General features: G+C 50.0%; 1 protein-coding gene across 1 annotated transcript; it reads left to right on the top strand.

The window, feature by feature from the left end:
- The first annotated feature begins 4,731 nt into the window (after nucleotides 1–4,731).
- Nucleotides 4,732–10,366, top strand: LOC148813563 (uncharacterized). Its single transcript, XM_088908051.1, has 7 exons — nucleotides 4,732–4,798; nucleotides 5,248–5,550; nucleotides 6,262–6,555; nucleotides 6,621–6,701; nucleotides 7,226–7,417; nucleotides 7,510–7,611; nucleotides 9,834–10,366. Exons 1-7 carry the CDS (start codon nucleotides 4,732–4,734, stop codon nucleotides 10,364–10,366), a joined length of 1,572 nt encoding a protein of 523 aa, XP_088764177.1.
- Nucleotides 10,367–11,248: the final 882 nt, after the last annotated feature.

Here is an 11,248-nt window from a genome sequence, read left to right as displayed (position 1 = left end):
CCGGCAGCACTGTGACTCTACACTGTCTCCTGGACACTTATCGGGGTCCTGCACTCTGTCTCTCATACCTACAAGGATCAATTAAAGTGATCTGGGTGACTGAGACAGGAGCTGAGCTGCAGGGAGACAGATACCAGATCAGCTCCTCTCCCTGCAGCTCCAATCTGACTGTGAAGCTCCAGCCCTCAGACCACAGCAGGCAGTGGAGATGTGATGTAACACAGTGGGGAGCAGTGAAGTTCACACACAGATACTCCACTCTGCTCACAGGTACAGATTGTATGACTCCTGGACAGAGTGCAGAAATAACTATTTAATTCTTGTTAACATACGACAAAATGTGCCAAAATGAGTTGCCAAAATTGTTGATTTCTAAAGTGCAGAATACAAGAAGTATTAAAGATAACAACACCGTCAATCATTTGACAATTAACATTGTGTTCCTGTGGTATAGTAAGGGATTCACAAAGAATTCACTTACTGTACCTCTAAAACACAATACAGGTCTGCTGTCATTTTGCACACTTTAGACCTATCGCAGCCCTTAATCCTCTGCTGGAGAAACAGATTTCCTTCAGTCCCTGAGAGTGAGCCTGTCTCGTACCAGAGCACACTGACACGAGGAGAATGATGAGGGCGTTGCCTTGAGAGGGGTGCAGGAACGGGGGCTTCATTCTCAAGTGCTGGAGGACACACAGCAGGGTTTAGACTCTAGAACAGCTCGACAAACAAACACCATCAAGAGAAAAGAGTCTGTTCTGTGTGGTTCTCACTACACCTGTGTATTTTCACAGACAAAGCAACTAAAACGACTAAATCAACTTCTACAACAACTCCAACCACACCTTCTAAAACAACTCCAACCACAACTCCTACAACTCCAGGAAAAACTCCATCTACAGTAGGTAATGACCCCTCATTCTCAATCCCAGACAGAGGACAGCTCTGAGTGCTCTGATTCATTAGTCTTATCTGTGCTCTATTATATCATCTGTAGTCGAGCTGGCACTGAGACTGACCACTTTCCTCATTGTCCTGATCATCCCTCTGGTCATTGGAGTCACTATCTATACCAAGAGGAGGAACAGCAAACTCACAGGCAAGTAACAGAGCAGTGGAGTCAGTCTAGAGCAGGTCCGTCCACAGGCTGTAAACTCCAGTAACGGAGCAGTGGAGTCAGTCTAGAGCAGGTCCGTCCACAGGCTGTAAACTCCAGTAACGGAGCAGTGGAGTCGGTCTAGAGCAGGTCCGTCCACAGGCTGTAAACTCCAGTAACGGAGCAGTGGAGTCAGTCTAGAGCAGGTCCGTTCACAGGCTGTAAACTCCAGTAACGGAGCAGTGGAGTCAGTCTAGAGCAGGTCTGTTCAGAGGCTCTAAACTCCAGTAACGGAGCAGTGGAGTCAGTCTAGAGCAGGTCCGTTCACAGGCTGTAAACTCCAGTAACGGAGCAGTGGAGTCGGTCTAGAGCAGGTCTGTTCAGAGGCTGTAAACTCCAGTAACGGAGCAGTGGAGTCAGTCTAGAGCAGGTCCATTCACAGGCTGTAAACTCCAGTAACGGAGCAGTGGAGTCAGTCTAGAACAGGTCCGTCCACCGGCTGTAAACTCCAGTAACGGAGCAGTGGAGTCAGTCTAGAGCAGGTCCGTCCACCGGCTGTAAACTCCAGTAACGGAGCAGTGGAGTCAGTCTAGAGCAGGTCTGTTCAGAGGCTGTAAACTCCAGTAACGGAGCAGTGGAGTCAGTCTAGAGCAGGTCTGTTTACAGGCTGTAAGCTCCAGTAACAGAGCAGTGGAGTCAGTCTAGAGCAGGTCCGTCCACAGGCTGTAAACTCCAGTAACAGAGCAAATTGTGCTTGAAATTCTCACCAGGGATGCTCAGTCTCGGTCCATCAGCTTCAGTTTGTCAGGTGATGGTGATACTCCTGCTGACTAGAGTCTGATCTGATTCTCCCTACAGAAGACTCGTCTCCTGAGGTGGAACTTGAGGTCCGGTCCCAGTGAACAGCAGACAGTATCAGTGACCCCTCAGTGTCTTTAACTAGACTGTGTTCAGACTCGGAGTCTCTGTTCACACTCTGATTAAACCACGACCTCGACCAGGAACGTGTGTCAGCTGGTGTCACTTGGTCAGGCTGTAGCTGTGGATGTATACTGTCGCCCCCAGCCCTCAAACAGCAGCAGGCCCCAAGGACACACACAGCTAGTTAACCCCGAGTCACAGTGTCTGCACACACATACACACAGCCTCTCTGCCCTCCTCTCCAGGGGGAGTAGATACTGCAGTGGTTTCTGTAGCTCTTAAATCGGACTTCCAGTGAGGAGTGACAGAGAACTTCAATAATAAAGACAGAGGTCAGTGTCACAGGAGACATGCTGACCCCTCACATGTTTAGATAGACCGACCACAGGAAGCAGGAACTGACAGTGATCTCACAGCGGAGAGCGTTTTCAAGGGCTGTAACGTCTGAACAGACGAGGAGAGACAGAGGTCCGATGTCTGTGTGAGGACAGGACTTGAGGGGCTCCCTGATACAGATCGGAGTCAGGGCTGTGGGCAGAGAGGAGCTCTCGCACCCCCACAGTTCAGCCCTGTGAGCAGCAGCACTGGAGCTCAGGACTAGTGAGACTGAAACAGAGTGATGTTAAAACAATAAAGGTCTGTTTGATCTCCCTCCCCTTCCTGTGGGTTCGATGTGACCGGTGCTGTAGAGTGTGAACAGGTAGAGGCTGTTGTGCCGGCAGGAATACGAGCTTCCTGTCGCTGTTTCACAGTCTGTCAAGAGGAGCTCTGGGAGAGGGGTGTCCATAAAAAGAGAGGGTGGTGTGGTGACTCTGGGGCTCAGGATCTGCGCCTATGGCTGGGAGGATGCCGGTTCAAATCCTGCGGCCGGCAGAGGAATCCTACTCCGTTGGGCCCCTGAGCAAGGCCCTTCACCCCAACTGCTCCAGGGGTGCTGTATAAATGGCTGACCCTGCGCTCTGACCCCCAGCTTCTCTCCCTGTCTGTGTGTCTCATGGAGAGCGAGCTGGGGTCTGGGAGAAGACACGTTCCTCATGCAAGACATTGTACAGGGCTGATAAAGTGATCTGATCTCTCTCTTCCATCCTCAGACTCTGAGACAAACTCTCTGACTCTCTTCGAATCCAAACTCAAAACCTTTCCCACCTGTTGCACCAGGGCCTGTGTCTGATCGCCCTTCACCCGACCCGTATAAACCTGGGGGCTCTTGGTTTAGTTTTTCTCGTACTTTTTCTGCACAGCGTCCTGCTCCTTGGAAAGGTGTGTCAGCGATGAGAGATATCACTGTTATTAAAGTGTATTTATAGACGCAGGATGTGTGCAGACTGGTCACGGGGCCACTGAGGTCGTTTCCTGTGGGTTCAGCTCCTCACCAACTCTCACAGGACGGACAGAAACAGAAACAGGTTAAAATGCCCCAAACTCCACAAACACTGTCTCCCCAGAGCTCCTGGGCTCCCAGCGGGGCCCGGCGGCCCGAGAGCCTGGTTCTGCTGGTCCAGCTCAGGGGGAGAAGTGTCTCTCAGCAGCTCTGGACAGCAGCCCTGCTCCCTCTCCTCACCAGCAGAGTCCTTCCCAGTGACCCGCCAGCAGGACCAGAGACGAGAGGGGACGAGGGGCTGAAACACTCCCTGTCACCCGTCTCCCCGGGGAAGAGGCTGGACAAGACCCTGGATCAGTCAGACAGCAGCAACAGGAGGAGCGAGACGGGCCTGGATTCCACACCCTGGAGAGAGGAGAGAGAATTCGTCTGGTTTCTTTGTGAAAATGAAGCCCAGAGACCGTCTTCAGCTCAGCTGGAGCTGTTGTACCTGGAGATGTACAGAACCTCTTGCTGCTGGATTTCAGACACACTGACTCTTTCCCAGGGGGATAAACTGTGTTCAGTCACTGTTTCAGTGGTTGCTGTGTTCAGTTGACTCTATCTCAAGTGAGATGATGCTTATTGATGGTGTGTACAGTGACTGTATCTCAGTGGATATGTGTTCAGTGACCCTGTGTCTCAGTGCTGATGGTGTGTGTTCAGTGACTCTGTGTCTCAGTGGAGATGGTGTTCAGTGACTCTGTGTCACAGTGCTGATAGTGTTCAGTGACTCTATGTCTAAGTGCTGATAGTGTTTAGTGACTCTGTGTCTCAGTAGAGATGTGTTCCCTGACTCTGTGTCCCAGTGCTAACGGCGTGTGATCAGTGTCTCTATGTCTAAGTGCTGATAGTGTTAAGTGACTCTGTGTCTCAGTAGAGATGTGTTCACTGACTCTGTGTCTCAGTGCTGGTGGTGTTCAATGACTCTGTGACCCAGTGCTGGTGGCGTATGTTCAGTGACTCTATGTCTCAGTGCTGATAGTGTTTAGTGACTCTGTGTCTCGGTACTGATGGTGTTCAGTGATTCTGTGTCCCAGTGCTGACAGTGATAAGTCAGTGACTCTGAGATTCAGTGGTGAACATGATCACTAATCTCATTAAAAGACCAGCGACAATGAACCTATTAACCAAGTGTGAGATAGAGGCTGGGTGTGTAGAACACGGAAGTGTGCTGTCTTTACCATATTTGTCTGAAAATGCTTCACACTCAATTTAAAAAAACTCAGGCACAGCAGTGTAAGGGAAATTGCATCACAGCTCTCAGAATAAGACACTGACTCTCACACTCTGAGGCGTTGTACTTGTCCTGGAGAGATACAGAGCAGAGAGTGATCACAGGGACAGGGTGAGAATGAGTGTGGACACTGAGAGAGGACTGCTGCTGGTGCTGCTACTCAACACTGCTCACATCAGCACAGGTAAGAGCCTCCGTACTCAACACACTGCACCTCACAGGACACGTACAGAGAAGTCACACACTGCAGTCTGATCGTCAGTGTGATTCAGTAGATCAGACAGAGAGGAGACACACACTGCAGTCTGATCATCAGTGTGATTCAGTAGATCAGACAGAGAGAAGACACACACTGCAGTCTGATCGTCAGTGTGATTCAGTAGATCAGACAGAGAGAAGACACACACTGCAGTCTGATCATCAGTGTGATTCAGTAGATCAGACAGAGAGAAGACACACACTGCAGTCTGATCGTCAGTGTGATTCAGTAGATCAGACAGTTTAATTGACCCTAATTAATTCTTAGGGATCTGAGTGGCAGGGAAGTGAACCCCACGGTTACTGACCACAGACTCTCAGTGTCTCACTCTGACAGATTATTGAGAATTTAATTATTTCATTTCCTTTCCCCAGGTGTCACTGTGTTTTTCTCCACTGTGGGAGGGAGCGTCACTCTGCCCTGTAGAGGAGTGATCAGGACAGACTGTTCCACAACTACATGGCTCTTCAGCTCCAGACCTCAGAGAGCAGCTGATGAACTGGTTACTCTGGGGAGGATTGGAGACCAGAAGCCAGGGAGAGTGAGTCTGGGGTCTGGCTGCTCTCTGCACGTCCACACTCTCAGCAAACAGGACACTGGACTGTACTCCTGTCAGCAGTATGTCAATAGCCAACAGCAAGGACAGGATTCTCGTGTTTATCTGTCCCTCCTCACCAGTAAGTCTCTGTCAGTTTCATACCGCAGAATCTCAAATACATTTCTGATCATTCAAATAGGTTTTGTGTTTCTGAAGCAGAATTTTAATGGTTACACAGCCAACACACGAGTTAAAAACACAGTTGGATCATAATGTAATAAAATTATTCTCTTGCACTGAAACCCCTTCTAACTTAAAATCCCTGAATTCGTGAGAGCTCTCAATGGAAACCAAAACAAACCTTTAAAAGGTCACCTCTGTATCCAAGATAACACAGGTATAGAAACATGAGCTTCACTTTTAGATCACATTAGCAAGATAATCTGTGAATTACTGAAGTACTCTGCACTGCTTCAGACAAGACATGGAAATCACACTGATAAAGGATCTGTAACCTGGAGTATCTGTGCAACACTGTCTTTAAACTGGTGCTCACTGACTGCACTGTTCCCTGATACTACACTAACAGCAAACAGACTATTCTCACTCACTCTGAACATAGAAGCCTGTGCTCAGTTTGTTGGGCCCTCCAGGTACGGGGTGGTCTGTAAACTCTGCACTAAGTGCTACTGTGTGCTGAGGTGGAGAACACTGTGCAGCAGGACAGATGTCTGCAGAAGAGGCTCTCAGTCCTTCCTGTGCTCCTCAGGGGCCAACAGCTCTGTCCTCTCTGCTCAGCCCTGAGTCAGTCCTGCTCTGTGACCTGTGATCTTGTCTCTCTGTTTCCCAGTTCAAGTCTCTCCAGGGGCAGAGCTGAAGACCAGCAGCACTGTGACTCTGCACTGTCTCCTGGACACTTATCCGGGTCCTGAACTCTCATACCTACGAGGTTCAAATAAAGTGATCTGGGTGACTGAGACAGGAGCTGAGCTGCAGGGAGACAGATACCAGATCAGCTCCTCTCCCTGCAGCTCCTATCTAACTGTGAAGCTCCAGCCCTCAGACCACAGCAGGCAGTGGAGATGTGATGTAACACAGGAGGGAGCAGTGACGTTCACACACAGATACTCCACTCTGCTCACAGGTACAGTCTGCTGCTGGTGCTTGTCTGTCTGTTCCTCTGTGTGACTGTGAGACTGCAGCCCTCAGACCACAGCAGGCAGTGGAGATGTGATGTAACACAGGAGGGAGCAGTGAAGTTCACACACAGATACTCCACTCTGCTCACAGGTACAGATTGTATGACTCCTGGACAGAGTGCAGAAATAACTATTTAATTCTTGTTAACATACAACAAAATATGCCAAAATGAGTTGCCAAAATTGTTGATTTCTAAAGTGCAGAATACAAGAAGTATTAAAGATAACAACACCGTCAATCATTTGACAATTAACATTGTGTTCCTGTGGTATAGTAAGGGATTCACAAAGAATTCACTTACTGTACCTCTAAAACACAATACAGGTCTGCTGTCATTTTGCACACTTTAGACCTATCGCAGCCCTTAATCCTCTGCTGGAGAAACAGATTTCCTTCAGTCCCTGAGAGTGAGCCTGTCTCGTACCAGAGCACACTGACACGAGGAGAATGATGAGGGCGTTGCCTTGAGAGGGGTGCAGGAACGGGGGCTTCATTCTCAAGTGCTGGAGGACACACAGCAGGGTTTAGACTCTAGAACAGCTCGACAAACAAACACCATCAAGAGAAAAGAGTCTGTTCTGTGTGGTTCTCACTACACCTGTGTATTTTCACAGACAAAGCAACTAAAACGACTAAATCAACTTCTACAACAACTCCAACCACACCTTCTAAAACAACTCCAACCACAACTCCTACAACTCCAACAACAATTCCAGCCACATCTCCTACAACAACTCCAACCTCAACTTCTAGAACAACTCCAACCACAACTCCTACAACTCCAGGAAAAACTCCATCTACAGTAGGTAATGACCCCTCATTCTCAATCCCAGACAGAGGACAGCTCTGAGTGCTCTGATTCATTAGTCTTATCTGTGCTCTATTATATCATCTGTAGTCGAGCTGGCACTGAGACTGACCACTTTCCTCATTGTCCTGATCATCCCTCTGGTCATTGGAGTCACTATCTATACCAAGAGGCGGAACAGCAAACTCACAGGCAAGTAACAGAGCAGTGGAGTCAGTCTAGAGCAGGTCCGTCCACAGGCTGTAAACTCCAGTAACGGAGCAGTGGAGTCAGTCTAGAGCAGGTCCGTCCACAGGCTGTAAACTCCAGTAACGGAGCAGTGGAGTCAGTCTAGAGCAGGTCCGTCCACAGGCTGTAAACTCCAGTAACGGAGCAGTGGAGTCAGTCCAGAGAAGGTCCGTCCACAGGCTGTAAACTCCAGTAACGGAGCAGTGGAGTCAGTCTAGAGCAGGTCCGTCCACACGCTGTAAACTCCAGTAACAGATCAGTGGAGTCAGTCTGGAGCAGGTCTGTTCACAGGCTGTAAACTCCAGTAACAGAGCAGTGGAGTCAGTCTAGAGCAGGTCTGTTCACAGGCTGTAAACTCCAGTAACAGAGCAAATTGTGCTTGAATTTCTCACCAGGGTCTCTCAGTCTCAGTCCATCAGCTTCAGTTTGTCAGGTGGTGGTGATCCTCCTGCTGACTACAGTCTGATCTGATTCCCCCTACAGAAGACTCGTCTCCTGAGGTGGAACTGGAGGTCCGGTCCCGACTGTGATAAACGAAGAGAAAGGATGTTAGAGGCCCGTGTTCCCTCTGAGCTGAGCTGAATTCCTGTCAAGTGCATTTTAAATAGCAATATGTAAACTAAAATATGAAGTCAGCTCAGGCAGTGTTCTGAGACCTTATTCTTCTCTTGGACACTAGGGGGCACTAGGTGACTAATCAGTCAGATACCAGTGAACAGCAGACAGTATCAGTGACCCCTCAGTGTCTTTAACTAGACTGTGTTCGGGCTCGGGAGTCTCATGAAGGGATGTTGGCGTGTGAGGTCTGAGCCCTGCGTTTTCACTTGAATTCCGGGCTGGGTCTCTGCTCTGTTCACACTCTGATTAAACCACGACCTTGACCAGGAACGTGTGTCAGCTGGGGTCACTTGGTCAGGCTGTAGCTGTGGATGTATACTGTCTGCCCCAGCCCTCAAACAGCAGCAGGGCCCAAGGACACACACAGCTAGTTAACCCAGAGTCACAGTGTCTGCACACACACACAGCCTGTCTGCCTTCCTCTCCAGGGGGAGTAGATACTGCAGTGGTTTCTGCAGCTCTTAAATCAGACTTCCGGTGAGGAGTGACAGAGAACTTCAATAATAAAGACAGAGGTCAGTGTCACAGGAGACATGCTGACCCCTCACATGTTTAGATAGACCGACCACAGGAAGCAGGAACTGACAGTGATCTCACAGCGGAGAGCGTTTTCAAGGGCTGTAACGTCTGAACAGACGAGGAGAGACAGAGGTCCGATGTCTGTGTGAGGACAGGACTTGAGGGGCTCCCTGATACAGATCGGAGTCGGGGCTGTGAGCAGAGAGCAGCTCTCGCACCCCCACAGTTCAGCCCTGTGAGCAGCAGCACTGGAACTCAGGACTAGTGAGACTGAAACAGAGTGATGTTAAAACAATAAAGGTCTGTTTGATCTCCCTCCCCTTCCTGTGGGTTCGATGTGACCGGTGCTGTAGAGTGTGAACAGGTAGAGGCTGTTGTGCCGGCAGGAATACGAGCTTCCTGTCGCTGTTTCACAGTCTGTCAAGAGGAGCTCTGGGAGAGGGGTATCCTTAAAAAGAGAGGGTGGTGTGGTGACTCTGTGGCTCAGGATCTGCACCTGTGGCTGGGAGGTTGCCGGTTCAAATCCCGCGGCCGGCAGAGGAATCCTACTCCGTTGGGCCCCTGAGCAAGGCCCTTCACCCCAGCTGCTCCAGGGGCGCCGTATAAATGGCTGACCCTGCTCTCTGACCCCCAGCTTCTCTCCCTGTCTGTGTGTCTCATGGAGAGCAGGCTGGGGTCTGGGAGAAGACACAGTCCTCATGCAAGACATTGTACAGGGCCGATAAAGAGATCTGATCTCTCTCTTCCATCCTCAGACTCTGAGACAAACTCTCTGACTCTCTTTAAATCCAAACTCAAAACCTTTCCCACCTGTTGCACCAGGGCCTGTGTCTGATCGCCCTTCACCCGACCCGTATAAACCTGGGGGCTCTTGGTTTAGTTTTTCTCATACTTTTTCTGCACAGCGTCCTGCTCTTTGGAAAGGTGCGTCAGCGATGAGAGACATCACTGTTATTAAAGTGTATTTATAGACGCAGGATGCGTGCAGACTGGTCACGGGGCCACTGAGGTCGTTTCCTGTGGGTTCAGCTCCTCACCGACTCTCACAGGACGGACAGAAACAGAAACAGGTTCAAATGCCCCAAACTCCACAAACACTGTCTCCCCAGAGCTCCTGGGCTCCAGCGGGACCCGGCGGCCCGAGAGCCTGGTTCTGCTGGTCCAGCTCAGGGGGAGAAGTGTCTCTCAGCAGCTCTGGACAGCAGCCCTGCTCCCTCTCCTCACCAGCAGAGTCCTTCCCAGTGACCCGCCAGCAGGACCAGAGACGAGAGGGGACGAGGGGCTGAAACACTCCCTGTCACCCGTCTCCCCGGGGAAGAGGCTGGACAAGACCCTGGATCAGTCAGACAGCAGCAACAGGAGGAGCGAGACGGGCCTGGATTCCACACCCTGGAGAGAGGAGAGAGAATTCGTCTGGTTTCTTTGTGAAAATGAAGCCCAGAGACCGTCTTCAGCTCAGCTGGAGCTGTTGTACCTGGAGATGAACAGAACCTCTTGCTGCTGTATTTCAGACACACTGACTCTTTCCCAGGGGGATAAACTGTGTTCAGTGACTGTTTCAGTGGTTGCTGTGTTCAGTTGACTCTATCTCAAGTGAGATGATGCTTATTGATGGTGTGTACAGTGACTGTATCTCAGTGGATATGTGTTCAGTGACCCTGTGTCTCAGTGGAGATGGTGTGTGTTCAGTGACTCTGTGTCTCAGTGGAGATGGTGTTCAGTGACTCTGTGTCACAGTGCTGATAGTGTTCAGTGACTCTATGTCTAAGTGCTGATAGTGTTTAGTGACTCTGTGTCTCAGTAGAGATGTGTTCCCTGACTCTGTGTCCCAGTGCTGATGGCGTGTGTTCAGTGACTCTGTGTCCCAGTGCTGATGGCGTGTGATCAGTGACTCTGTGTCTCAGTGCTGATAGTGTTTAGTGACTGTGTGTCTCAGTACTGATGGTGTTCAGTGATTCTGTGTCCCAGTGCTGACAGTGATCAGTCAGTGACTCTGAGATTCAGTGGTGAACGTGATCACTAATCTCATTAAAAGACCAGCGACAATGAACCTATTAACCAAGTGTGAGATAGAGGCTGGGTGTGTAGAACACGGAAGTGTGCTGTCTTTACCATATTTGTCTGAAAATGCTTCACACTCAATTTAAAAAAACTCAGGCCCAGCAGTGTAAGGGAAATTGCGTCACAGCTCTCAGTATAAGACACTGACTCTCACACTCTGAGGCGCTGTGCTTGTCCTGGAGAGATACAGAGCAGAGAGTGATCACAGGGACAGGGTGAGAATGAGTGTGGACACTGAGAGAGGACTGCTGCTGGTGCTGCTACTCAACACTGCTCACCTCAGCACAGGTAAGAGCCTCCCTCCTCAACACACTGCACCTCACAGGACAGGTACAAGACACACACTGCAGTCTGATCGTCAGTGTGATTCAGTAGATCAGACAGAGAGGAGACACACACTGCA

Source organism: Atractosteus spatula, assembly GCF_055471065.1.
Source record: "Atractosteus spatula isolate fAtrSpa1 chromosome 10 unlocalized genomic scaffold, fAtrSpa1.hap1 SUPER_10_unloc_1, whole genome shotgun sequence".
NCBI lineage: Eukaryota > Metazoa > Chordata > Actinopteri > Semionotiformes > Lepisosteidae > Atractosteus > Atractosteus spatula.
The sequence above is the reverse complement of the archived record's forward strand: the minus strand, read 5'-3'. Positions and strand labels throughout refer to the sequence as shown.

Coding starts and splice junctions, on each gene's coding strand:
- LOC148813563 (XM_088908051.1), top strand. CDS start 4,732: ATGAGTGTGGACACTGAGAGAGGACTGCTGCTGGTGCTGCTACTCAAC. Junction 6,702..7,225: donor ATACTCCACTCTGCTCACAG/GTACAGATTGTA, acceptor GTATTTTCACAG/ACAAAGCAACTAAAACGACT. Junction 7,418..7,509: donor AAAAACTCCATCTACAGTAG/GTAATGACCCCT, acceptor TATCATCTGTAG/TCGAGCTGGCACTGAGACTG.